General features: G+C 48.8%; 1 protein-coding gene across 2 annotated transcripts in view; it reads left to right on the top strand.

Moving 5' to 3' along the window:
• The window catches only part of DAW1 (dynein assembly factor with WD repeats 1), a 156,902-nt gene that overhangs the window by 69,770 nt on the left and 73,353 nt on the right, over positions 1 to 13,779 (top strand). For both annotated transcript variants that reach the window (XM_063915633.1, XM_063915634.1), the window contains exon 4: positions 370 to 428. In XM_063915633.1, the coding sequence (XP_063771703.1) occupies positions 370 to 428 (59 nt within the window). The remainder of the gene's footprint in view (positions 1 to 369; positions 429 to 13,779) is intronic.

Here is a 13,779-nt window from a genome sequence, read left to right as displayed (position 1 = left end):
TAACCTGCCTCGGGCTCTTTGAGCCGGTCTTGGTTGCATAAATAGAGAGGAAAAAATGAGTAGGGTTCCCCTGTATTTTTACAACCAGCACTGGGCCCTTTAGACCGTCCTGGTTACAAAAATACGAGGGAGGGGCGGGATGTAGGGGTCCCTTGTATTTTTGGAACCAGCATCGGGCCCTACTAGCCAGGGAGGTAATATGTTTTGGGGGAAGGACTGCATGTCTTTTTTTTTTTTTTTTTTTTTACGATTTGCAGTGTTGCAGTTGACTATCTGAAGAGTGTGTCATCGTGTCAGTGTTGCAGTTGACCATCTGAAGATTGTGATTGTGTCAGTGTTGGTCTAACAAGCCGTCTTCTCTACTTACAGGTACTCAGAGCGCACATTTTACCGCTTACCAATGTGGCTTTTAATAAATCTGGTTCCAGGTAAGAAGATCTGCTGAGACTTTATAGCAGTGCTAGAGATTGCTGATGTTGCGGCATCTATAGTATAAGTAGAGGGCATAGCACAGACAAGTATCTTTCCAGTCGCTGTAATATCTTAGCAGTTGCTCCCAGATGCGTTTGTGCTGTAATTGGTAACAGACCATGATGTTAATATTGAAAGGGCTGTTTCAATGTAATGAACCAATAGGTATGTTTATTGGTTTATAACATATGTGCCTTTTGAATAAGAATTTCATGTAGCCAAAGTAGGTGTCCCAATCTATGTCTATTTCTGTTCTACTCTTATGGCCCTATGTATTTTACCATTATCATAGCGACAGAAAATATGTGTTGGCCCAATATACCATTAAAATATCCCAGAGGGAGACTATCAGTGGCTTTTTTGTACGGTATCTGTCAGCATCTGTTTCAAGTCAGCCTGATTATGGGGTGTATTCATGAAGTAGTGAAAAGAGTGGAGAAGTGAGTCAGTGTAGAAGTTGCCCATAGCAACTTCTACACTGTTTATAAAGTGCATTCTATAAAATTATACGTAGCAGCTGATTGGTTGCCATGGGCAACTTCTCAATTTCTTCTTCTCACTTCTTCACACTTTTCACTGCTTCATGAATAGACCCCTATATGTCCGAACTATTGTCCTACGTCTGACCATCTGGGGAGTACGTTGGGCTACATCAGACCCCTGAGCATTCTACACTATCCCTTCATTTGGAAGCCTTGGAGGGAGTCTTCCTGCCATTCACAACCAGCTGGCACATTGGAGCTGTACCAGCCACTCTCCAGCATTTGACAGCACTAGTTGCTGCTGCAGAACATTGTTTATTCTGGTATGTGTGGCCTCACATTTCCCAGTGACCTGTGGGTACCCCTTGCTGTAGTGGCCTTTGGTTTAGATACGAAAAGAGCGATGAGGTCACATCATCCGGCTTGGTTCTCCTGCTCCAGCTGTGATCTGGACCTCCTGGCTCATCTACTTAAATATGTTGTGGATCATAAAGTGTTTAATGTGGTATTATTGCCTCCTGCTACGCGGCACTGCTTTTCCGCTTATCTTTTATAATGTGAATGTTATTGTTTGGTGTGTGCTCTACCTGCAGCTGTCTTGGGGCTCTGTAGAGTTGACCATTGACGGCTCTGCCAATTTTAAACAACCATTGGTGATTGTATCAATTTATTTATTATCAGTTATTTATATAGCGCACACATATTCCGCAGACATCAGTCCCTGCCCCAGTGGAGCTTACAATCTATATTCCCTACCACACATACACGCACACACATTCACGCTAAGGTTAATTTCTCTGACGTCCTAGTGGATGCTGGGGACTCAGAAAGGACCATGGGGAATAGCGGCTCCGCAGGAGACTGGGCACAAAAGTAAAAGCTTTAGGACTACCTGGTGTGCACTGGCTCCTCCCCCTATGACCCTCCTCCAAGCCTCAGTTAGATTTTTGTGCCCGAACGAGAAGGGTGCTCACTAGGTGGCTCTCCTGAGCTGCATAGTAAAAAAAGTTTAAGTATAGGTTTTTTATTTTCAGTGAATCCTGCTGGCAACAGGTTCACTGCACCGAGGGACTAAGGGGAGAAGAAGCGAACTCACCTGCGTGCAGAGTGGATTGGGCTTCTTAGGCTACTGGACATTAGCTCCAGAGGGACGATCACAGGCCCAGCCATGGATGGGTCCCAGAGCCGCGCCGCCGGCCCCCTTACAGAGCCAGAAGACTGAAGAGGTCCGGAAAATCGGCGGCAGAAGACGTCCTGTCTTCAATAAGGTAGCGCACAGCACCACAGCTGTGCGCCATTGCTCTCAGCACACTTCACACTCCGGTCACTGAGGGTGCAGGGCGCTGGGGGGGGGCGCCCCGAGACGCAATAAAAACACCTTATATGGCAAAAAATACATCACATATAGCTCCTGGGCTATATGGATGCATTTAACCCCTGCCAATTTTTCCTTGAAAAAGCGGGAGAAAGGCCGCCGAGAAGGGGGCGGAGCCTATCTCCTCAGCACACTGGCGCCATTTTTCCTCACAGCTCCGTTGGAGGGAAGCTCCCTGACTCTCCCCTGCAGTCCTGCACTACAGAAACAGGGTAAAACAAGAGAGGGGGGGCACTAATTTGGCAGATAAATCTATACAGCAGCTATATAAGGGAAAAACACTTATATAAGGTTATCCCTGTATATATATAGCGCTCTGGTGTGTGCTGGCAAACTCTCCCTCTGTCTCCCCAAAGGGCTAGTGGGGTCCTGTCCTCTATCAGAGCATTCCCTGTGTGTGTGCTGTGTGTCGGTACGTTGTGTCGACATGTATGAGGAGGAAAATGGTATGGAGGCGGAGCAATTGCCTGTAATAGTGATGTCACCCCCTAGGGAGTCGACACCTGACTGGATGGTCTTATGGAAGGAATTACGTGATAGTGTCAGCACTTTACAAAAGACTGTTGACGACATGAGACAGCCGACAAATCAGTTATTACCTGTACAGGCGTCTCAAACACCGTCAGGGGCTCTAAAGCGCCCGTTACCTCAGATGGTCGACACAGACCCAGACACGGACACTGACTCCAGTGTCGACGGTGAGGAAACAAACGTATTTTCCAGTAGGGCCACACGTTACATGATCACGGCAATGAAGGAGGTTTTGAACATTTCTGATACTACAAGTACCACAAAAAAGGGTATTATGTGGGGTGTGAAAAAACTACCCGTAGTTTTTCCTGAATCAGATGAATTAAATGAGGTGTGTGATGAAGCGTGGGTTTCCCCCGATAAAAAACTGCTAATTTCTAAAAAATTATTGGCATTATACCCTTTCCCGCCAGAGGTTAGGGCGCGTTGGGAAACACCCCCTAGGGTAGATAAGGCGCTCACACGCTTATCAAAACAAGTGGCGTTACCGTCTCCTGATACGGCCGCCCTCAAGGAACCAGCTGATAGGAAGCTGGAAAATATCCTAAAAAGTATATACACACATACTGGTATTATACTGCGACCAGCAATCGCCTCAGTCTGGATGTGCAGTGCTGGGGTGGCTTGGTCGGATTCCCTGACTGAAAATATTGATACCCTTGACAGGGACAGTATATTATTGACTATAGAGCATTTAAAGGATGCATTTCTATATATGCGAGATGCACAGAGGGATATTTGCACTCTGGCATCAAGAGTAAGTGCGCTGTCCATTTCTGCCAGAAGAGGGTTATGGACGCGACAGTGGTCAGGTGATGCGGATTCCAAACGGCATATGGAAGTATTGCCGTATAAAGGGGAGGAGTTATTTGGGGTCGGTCTATCGGACCTGGTGGCCACGGCAACGGCTGGGAAATCCACCTTTTTACCCCAGGTCACCTCTCAGCAGAAAAAGACACCGTCTTTTCAGGCTCAGTCCTTTCGTCCCCATAAGGGCAAGCGGGCAAAAGGCCACTCATATCTGCCCCGGGGCAGAGGAAGGGGAAAAAGACTGCAGCAGGCAGCTTCTTCCCAGGAACAGAAGCCCTCCCCCGCTTCTGCCAAGTCCTCAGCATGACGCTGGGGCCTTACAAGCGGACTCAGGCACGGTGGGGGCCCGTCTCAAGATTTTCAGCGCGCAGTGGGCTCACTCGCAAGTGGACCCCTGGATCCTGCAGGTAGTATCTCAGGGGTACAAATTGGAATTCGAGACGTCTCCCCCTCGCCGGTTCCTGAAGTCTGCTTTACCAACGTCTCCCTCCGACAGGGAGGCGGTATTGGAAGCCATTCACAAGCTGTATTCCCAGCAGGTGATAATCAAGGTACCCCTCCTACAACAGGGAAAGGGGTATTATTCCACGCTGTTTGTGGTACCGAAGCCGGACGGCTCGGTGAGACCTATTTTAAATCTGAAATCCTTGAACACTTACATACAAAGGTTCAAATTCAAGATGGAGTCACTCAGAGCAGTGATAGCGAACCTGGAAGAAGGGGACTATATGGTGTCTCTGGACATCAAGGATGCTTACCTCCATGTCCCAATTTGCCCTTCTCACCAAGGGTACCTCAGGTTTGTGGTACAGAACTGTCACTATCAGTTTCAGACGCTGCCGTTTGGATTGTCCACGGCACCCCGGGTCTTTACCAAGGTAATGGCCGAAATGATGATTCTTCTTCGAAGAAAAGGCGTCTTAATTATCCCTTACTTGGACGATCTCCTGATAAGGGCAAGGTCCAGAGAACAGTTAGAGGTCGGAGTAGCACTATCTCAAGTAGTACTACGACAGCACGGGTGGATTCTAAATATTCCAAAATCGCAGCTGATTCCGACGACACGTCTGCTGTTCCTAGGGATGATTCTGGACACAGTCCAGAAAAAGGTGTTTCTCCCGGAGGAGAAAGCCAGGGAGTTATCCGACCTAGTCAGGAACCTCCTAAAACCAGGCCAAGTGTCAGTGCATCAATGCACAAGGGTCCTGGGAAAAATGGTGGCTTCTTACGAAGCGATTCCATTCGGCAGATTCCACGCAAGAACTTTTCAGTGGGATCTGCTGGACAAATGGTCCGGATCGCATCTTCAAATGCATCAGCGGATAACCCTGTCTCCAAGGACAAGGGTGTCTCTCCTGTGGTGGTTACAGAGTGCTCATCTTCTAGAGGGCCGCAGATTCGGCATTCAGGACTGGGTCCTGGTGACCACTGATGCCAGCCTGAGAGGCTGGGGAGCAGTCACACAGGGAAGAAATTTCCAGGGCTTGTGGTCAAGCATGGAAACGTCACTTCACATAAATATCCTGGAACTAAGGGCCATTTACAATGCCCTAAGTCAGGCAAGGCCTCTGCTTCAGGGTCAGCCGGTGTTGATCCAGTCGGACAACATCACGGCAGTCGCCCACGTAAACAGACAGGGCGGCACAAGAAGCAGGAGGGCAATGACGGAAGTTGCAAGGATTCTTCGCTGGGCGGAAAATCATGTGATAGCACTGTCAGCAGTGTTCATTCCGGGAGTGGACAACTGGGAAGCAGACTTCCTCAGCAGACACGACCTCCACCCGGGGGAGTGGGGACTTCACCCAGAAGTCTTCCACATGATTGTGAACCGTTGGGAAAAACCAAAGGTGGACATGATGGCGTCCCGCCTCAACAAAAAACTGGACAGATATTGCGCCAGGTCAAGGGACCCTCAGGCAATAGCTGTGGACGCTCTGGTAACACCGTGGGTGTACCAGTCAGGGTATGTGTTCCCTCCTCTGCCTCTCATACCCAAGGTACTGAGAATCCTAAGAAGGAGAGGAGTAAGGACTATACTCGTGGCTCCGGATTGGCCAAGAAGGACTTGGTACCCGGAACTTCAAGAGATGCTCACGGAAGACCCGTGGCCTCTACCTCTAAGAAAGGACCTGCTCCAGCAGGGACCCTGTCTGTTCCAAGACTTACCGCGGCTGCGTTTGACGGCATGGCGGTTGAACGCCGGATCCTGAAGGAAAAAGGCATTCCGGATGAAGTCATCCCTACCCTGATCAAAGCCAGGAAGGATGTAACTGTGCAACATTATCACCGTATTTGGCGTAAATATGTTGCGTGGTGTGAGGCCAGGAAGGCCCCTACAGAGGAATTTCAACTGGGTCGTTTCCTGCATTTCCTGCAAACAGGACTGTCTATGGGCCTAAAATTAGGGTCCATTAAGGTTCAAATTTCGGCCCTGTCGATATTCTTCCAAAAAGAACTAGCTTCAGTTCCTGAAGTTCAGACGTTTGTCAAGGGGGTACTGCATATACAGCCTCCTTTTGTGCCTCCAGTGGCACCTTGGGATCTCAATGTAGTTTTGGGGTTCCTAAAATCACATTGGTTTGAACCACTCACCACTGTGGACTTAAAATATCTCACATGGAAAGTGGTAATGCTGTTAGCCCTGGCTTCAGCCAGGCGTGTCTCAGAATTGGCGGCTTTATCCTATAAAAGCCCTTACCTAATTTTTCATACGGACAGGGCAGAATTGAGGACTCGTCCTCAATTTCTCCCTAAGGTGGTTTCAGCGTTTCACTTGAACCAGCCTATTGTGGTACCTGCGGCTACTAGGGACTTGGAGGACTCCAAGTTGCTGGACGTAGTCAGGGCCCTGAAAATATATGTTTCCAGGACGGCTGGAGTCAGAAAATCTGACTCGCTGTTTATCCTGTATGCACCCAACAAGCTGGGTGCTCCTGCTTCTAAGCAGACTATTGCTCGTTGGATTTGTAGTACAATTCAGCTTGCACATTCTGTGGCAGGCCTGCCACAGCCAAAATCTGTAAAAGCCCATTCCACAAGGAAGGTGGGCTCATCTTGGGCGGCTGCCCGAGGGGTCTCGGCTTTACAACTTTGCCGAGCAGCTACTTGGTCAGGGGCAAACACGTTTGCTAAATTCTACAAATTTGATACCCTGGCTGAGGAGGACCTGGAGTTCTCTCATTCGGTGCTGCAGAGTCATCCGCACTCTCCCGCCCGTTTGGGAGCTTTGGTATAATCCCCATGGTCCTTACGGAGTCCCCAGCATCCACTTAGGACGTCAGAGAAAATAAGAATTTACTTACCGATAATTCTATTTCTCATAGTCCGTAGTGGATGCTGGGCGCCCATCCCAAGTGCGGATTGTCTGCAATACTTGTACATAGTTATTGTTACAAAAATCGGGTTATTATTGTTGTGAGCCATCTTTTCAGAGGCTCCTCTGTTATCATGCTGTTAACTGGGTTCAGATCACAAGTTGTACGGTGTGATTGGTGTGGCTGGTATGAGTCTTACCCGGGATTCAAAATCCTTCCTTATTGTGTACGCTCGTCCGGGCACAGTATCCTAACTGAGGCTTGGAGGAGGGTCATAGGGGGAGGAGCCAGTGCACACCAGGTAGTCCTAAAGCTTTTACTTTTGTGCCCAGTCTCCTGCGGAGCCGCTATTCCCCATGGTCCTTTCGGAGTCCCCAGCATCCACTACGGACTATGAGAAATAGAATTATCGGTAAGTAAATTCTTATTTTGTATGGAGCCAATTAACCTACCAGTATATTTTTGGATTGTGGGAGGAAACCTGAGTACCCGGAGGAAACCCACGCAGGCACAGGGAGAATATACAAACTCTGCACAGTTAGGGCCATGGTGGGAATCAAACCCATGACCTCAGTGCTGTGAGGTAGTAATGCTAACCATTACACCGTCTGTGAGGAAGTAGTAGCACAAAAACCATAAGCAGCCAGTACTACTCAACAGTAGTCGGAGCCTGACAGTTCTCTCTTGTTGTGATTTCTTCAGTATATCTTCTTGCGCCACGTGGAGAGACTACAAGAGAGTATATCAGGTTATGGATGAAACCCCTTTTCTCTGACGTCCTAGTGGATGCTGGGACTCCGTAAGGACCATGGGGATATAGCGGCTCCGCAGGAGACAGGGCACAATAATAAAAGCTTTAGGATCAGGTGGTGTGCACTGGCTCCTCCCCCTATGACCCTCCTCCAAGCCTCAGTTAGATTTTTGTGCCCGACGAGAAGGGTGCAATCTAGGTGGCTCTCCTAAAGAGCTGCTTAGAGTAAAAGTTTTATTAGGTTTTTTATTTTCAGTGAGTCCTGCTGGCAACAGGCTCACTGCTACGAGGGACTTAGGGGAGAGAAGTAAACTCACCTGCGTGCAGGATGGATTTGCTTCTTAGGCTACTGGACACCATTAGCTCCAGAGGGATCGAACACAGGCCCAGCCATGGAGTCCGGTCCCGGAGCCGTGCCGCCGACCCCCCTTGCAGATGCCGAAGTTGAAGAGGTCCAGAAACAGGCGGCAGAAGACTTTCAGTCTTCATAAGGTAGCGCACAGCACTGCAGCTGTGCGCCATTGTTGTCAGCACACTTCACCAACAGTCACCAACTGCCACTGAGGGTGCAGGGCGCTGGGGGGGGCGCCCTGGGCAGCAATGTATAATACCTTTTTATGGCTAAAATACATCACATATAGCCCTTGAGGCTATATGGATGTATTTAACCCCTGCCAGATCTCACAAACTCCGGGAGAAGAGCCCGCCGAAAAGGGGGCGGGGCCTATTCTCCTCAGCACACGGCGCCATTTTCCTGCTCAGCTCTGCTGTGAGGAAGGCTCCCAGGCTCTCCCCTGCACTGCACTACAGAAACAGGGCTAAAACAGAGAGGGGGGGCACTTATTTGGCGATATGATTACATATATAAAAATGCTATAAGGGAAAACACTTGTATAAGGGGTTGTCCCTGTATAATTATAGCGTTTTTGGTGTGTGCTGGCAAACTCTCCCTCTGTCTCCCCAAAGGGCTAGTGGGGTCCTGTCCTCTATCAGAGCATTCCCTGTGTGTGTGCTGTGTGTCGGTACGTGTGTGTCGACATGTAGGAGGACGATGTTGGTGAGGAGGCGGAGCAAATTGCCTGTATTGGTGATGTCACTCTCTAGGGAGTCGACACTGGAATGGATGGCTTATTTAGGAATTACGTGATAATGTCAACACGCTGCAAGGTCGGTTGACGACATGAGACGGCCGGCAAACAAATTAGTACCTGTCCAGGCGTCTCAGACACCGTCAGGGGCTTGTAAAAACGCCCATTTACCTCAGTCGGTCGACACAGACACAGACACGGACACTGACTCCAGTGTCGACGGTGAAGAAACAAACGTATTTTCCTTTAGGGCCACACGTTACATGTTAAGGGCAATGAAGGAGGTGTTACATATTTCTGATACTACAAGTACCACAAATAAGGGTATTATGTACGGTGTGAATAAACTACTTGTAGTTTTTCCTGAATCAGATAAATTAAATGAAGTGTGTGATGATACGTGGGTTTCCTCCGATAGAAAATTATTGGCGGTATACCTTTTCCCGCCAGAAGTTAGGGCGAGTTGGGAAACACACCTTAGGGTGGATAAGGCGCTCACACGCTTATAAAAACAAGTGGCGTTACCGTTTCCAGATACGGCAGCCCTCAAGGAGCCAGCTGATAGGAAGCTGAAAAATATCCTAAAAGTATATACACACATACTGGTGTTATACTACGACAAGCAATCGCCTCAGTCTGGATGTGCAGCGCTGAGGGGGCTTGGTCGGATTTCCTGACTGAAAATATTGATACCCTTGACAGGGACAAGATTTTATTTACTATAGAGCATTTTAAGGATGCATTTCTATATATGCGAGATGCGCAGAGGGATATTTGCATTCTGGCATCAAGAGTAAATGTGATGTCCATATCTGCCAGACGAAGACACGACAGTGGTCAGGTGATGCAGATTCCAGACGGCACATGGAAGTATTGCCGTATAAAGGGGCGGTCCATCGGACCTGGTGGCCATGGCAACAGCTGAAAAATCCACCTTTTGTTACCCCAAGTCACATCTCAGCAGAAAAGGACACAGTCTTTTCAGTCTCAGTCCTTTCGTTCCCATAAGGGCAGGCGGGCAAAAGGGCCAGTCATATCTGCCCAGGGTAGAGGAAAGGGAAGAAGACTGCAGCAGGCAGCCCATTCCCAGGAACAGAAGCCCTCCACAGCTTCTGCCAAGTCCGCAGCATGACGCTGGGGCCGTACAAGCGGACTCAGGTGCGGTAGGGGGTCATCTCAAGAGTTTCAGCACGCAGTGGGCTCACTCACAAGTGGACTCCTGGATCCTACACGTAGTATCCCAGGTGTACATTGGAAATTCGAGACGTCTCCCCCTCACAAGTTCCTGAAGTCTGCTTTACCAACGTCTCCCTCCGACAGGGAGGCAGTATTGGGAACAATTCACAGGCTGTATTCCCAGCAGGTGATAATCAAAGTACCCCTTCTACAACAAGGGAAGGGGTATTATTCCACACTATATTGTGGTACTGAAGCCAGACGGCTCGGTGAGATCTGAAATATTTGAACACTTACATACAAGCGTTCAAATCAAGATGGAGTCACTCAGAGCAGTGATAGCGAACCAGGAAGAAAGGGACGATATGGTGTCACTGGATATCAGGGACGCTTACCTACATGTCCAAATTTGCCCTTCTCACCAAGGGTACCTCAGTTTCGTGGTACAGAACTGTCACTATCAGTTCAGACGCTGCCGTTTGGATTGTCCACGGCACCCCGGGTCTTTACCAAGGTAATGGCCGAAATGATGATTCTTCTTAAAAGAAATATGGACGCTTTCCTGATAAGGGCAAGGTCCAGAGAACAGTTGGAGGTCGGAGTAGCACTATCTTAAGTAGTTCTACGACAGCACGAGTGGATTCTAAATATTCCAAAATCGCAGTTTTTTCCGACGACACGTCTACTGTTCCTAGGGATGATTCTGGACACAGTCCAGAAAAGGATGTTTTCTCCCGGAGAAGAAAGCCAGGGAGTTATCCGAGCTAGTCAGGAACCTCCTAAAACCAGGAAAAGTATCAGTGCATCATTGCACAAGGATCCTGTGAAAAGTGGTGGTTTCTTACAAAGCGATCCCATTCGGTAGATTTCACGCAAGAACCTTTCCGTGGGATCTGCTGGAAAAATGGTCCGGATCGCATCTTCAGATGCATCAGCGGATAACCCTGTCTCCAAGGACAAGGGTGTTTCTTCTGCGGTGGCTGCAGAGTGCTCATCTATGAAAGGGCCGCAGATTCGGCATTCAGGACTGGGTCCTGGTGACCACGGATGCCAGCCTGAGTGGCTGGGGAGCAGTCACACAAGGAAAAAATTTCCAGAGAGTGTGATCAAGTCTGGAGACTTCTCTCCACATAAATATACTGGAGCTAAGGGCAATTTACAATGCTCTAAGCTTAGCAAGACCTCTGCTTCAAGGTCAGCCGGTATTGATCCAGTGGGACAACATCACGGCAGTCGCCCACGTAAACAGACAGGGCGGCACAAGAAGCAGGAGGGAAATGGCAGAAATTGCAAGGATTCTTCGCTGGGCGAAAAATCATTTGATAACACTCTCAGCAGTGTTCATTCCGGGAGTGGAAAACTGGGAAGCAGACTTCCTCAGCAGGCATGACCTCCACCCGGGAGAGTGGGGACTTCATCGGGAAGTCTTCCACATGATTGTAAACCGTTGGGAAAAACCAAAGGTGGACATGATGGCGTCCCGCCTGAACAAAAAACTAGACAGATATTGCGCCAGGTCAAGGGACCCTCAGGCAATAGCGGTGGACGCTCTGGTAACACTGTGGGTGTACCAGTCAGAGTATGTGTTCCCTCCTATGCCTCTCATACCAAAAGTACTGAGAATCATAAGAGGGAGATGAGTAAGAACGATACTCGTGGTTCCGGATTGGCCAAGAAGGACTTGGTACCCGAAACTTCAAGAGATGTTCACGGAAGACCCGTGGCCTCTACCTTTAAGAAAGGACCTGCTCCAGCAGGGGCCTTGTCTGTTCCAAGACTTACCGCGGCCGCGTTTGACGGCATGGCGGTTGAACGCCGGATCCTGAAAGGGCATTCCAGATGAAGTTATCCCTACCCTGGTCGAAGACAGGAAGGATGTGACCGCAAAACATTTTCACCGCATTTGGCGAAGATATGTTGCGTGGTGTGAGGCCAAGAAGGCCCCTACAGAGGAATTCCAACTGGGTCGTTTCCTACATTTCCTGAAAACAGGACTGTCTATGGGCCTAAAATTAGGGTCCATTAAGGTTCAAATTTCGGCCCTGTCGAATTTCTTCCAGAAAGAACTGGCTTTAGTGCCTGACGTTCAGATGTTTGTAAAAGGGGTACTGCATATACAGCCTCCTTTTGTGCCCCAGTGGCACCTTGGGATCTCAATGTTGTTTTGAGTTTCCTAAAGTCACATTGGTTTGAACCACTCACCACTGTGGACTTAAAATATCTCACATGGAAGGTGACGATGCTATTAGCCCTGGCTTCAGCCAGGCGTGTGTCAGAATTGGCGGCTTTATCATATATAAAGTAGAGATGAGCGCCTGAAATTTTTCGGGTTTTGGGTTCGGTTCCGCGGCCGTGTTTTGGGTTCGAACGCGTTTTGGCAAAACCTCACCGAATTTTTTTTGTCGGATTCGGGTGTGTTTTGGATTCGGGTGTTTTTTTCAAAAAACACTAAAAAACAGCTTAAATCATAGAATTTGGGGGTCATTTTGATCCCAAAGTATTATTAACCTCAAAAACCATAATTTACACTCATTTTCAGTCTATTCTGAATACCTCACACCTCACAATATTATTTTTAGTCCTAAAATTTGCACCGAGGTCGCTGTGTGAGTAAGATAAGCGACCCTAGTGGCCGACACAAACACCGGGCCCATCTAGGAGTGGCACTGCAGTGTCACGCAGGATGTCCCTTCCAAAAAACCCTCCCCAAACAGCACATGACGCAAAGAAAAAAAGAGGCGCAATGAGGTAGCTGTGTGAGTAAGATTAGCGACCCTAGTGGCCGACACAAACACCGGGCCCATCTAGGAGTGGCACTGCAGTGTCACGCAGGATGGCCCTTCCAAAAAACCCTCCCCAAACAGCACATGACGCAAAGAAAAAAAGAGGCGCAATGAGGTAGCTGTGTGAGTAAGATTAGCGACCCTAGTGGCCGACACAAACACCGGGCCCATCTAGGAGTGGCACTGCAGTGTCACGCAGGATGTCCCTTCCAAAAAACCCTCCCCAAACAGCACATGACGCAAAGAAAAAAAGAGGCGCAATGAGGTAGCTGTGTGAGTAAGATTAGCGACCCTAGTGGCCGACACAAACACCGGGCCCATCTAGGAGTGGCACTGCAGTGTCACGCAGGATGTCCCTTCCAAAAAACCCTCCCCAAACAGCACATGACGCAAAGAAAAAAAGAGGCGCAATGAGGTAGCTGACTGTGTGAGTAAGATTAGCGACCCTAGTGGCCGACACAAACACCGGGCCCATTTAGGAGTGGCACTGCAGTGTCACGCAGGATGTCCCTTCCAAAAAACCCTCCCCAATCAGCACATGATGCAAAGAAAAAGAAAAGAAAAAAGAGGTGCAAGATGGAATTGTCCTTGGGCCCTCCCACCCACCCTTATGTTGTATAAACAAAACAGGACATGCACACTTTAACCAACCCATCATTTCAGTGACAGGGTCTGCCACACGACTGTGACTGATATGACGGGTTGGTTTGGACCCCCCCCCCAAAAAAGAAGCAATTAATCTCTCCTTGCACAAACTGGCTCTACAGAGGCAAGATGTCCACCTCATCATCACCCTCCGATATATCACCGTGTACATCCCCCTCCTCACAGATTATCAATTCGTCCCCACTGGAATCCACCATCTCAGCTCCCTGTGTACTTTGTGGAGGCAATTGCTGCTGGTCAATGTCTCCGCGGAGGAATTGATTATAATTCATTTTAATGAACATCATCTTCTCCACATTTTCTGGATGTAACCTCGTACGCCGATTGCTGAC

The sequence above is a fragment of the Pseudophryne corroboree genome, chromosome 4, assembly GCF_028390025.1.
Source record: "Pseudophryne corroboree isolate aPseCor3 chromosome 4, aPseCor3.hap2, whole genome shotgun sequence".
Taxonomy (NCBI): Eukaryota; Metazoa; Chordata; class Amphibia; order Anura; family Myobatrachidae; genus Pseudophryne; species Pseudophryne corroboree.
This window is presented reverse-complemented; position numbering and strand designations above follow the sequence as displayed.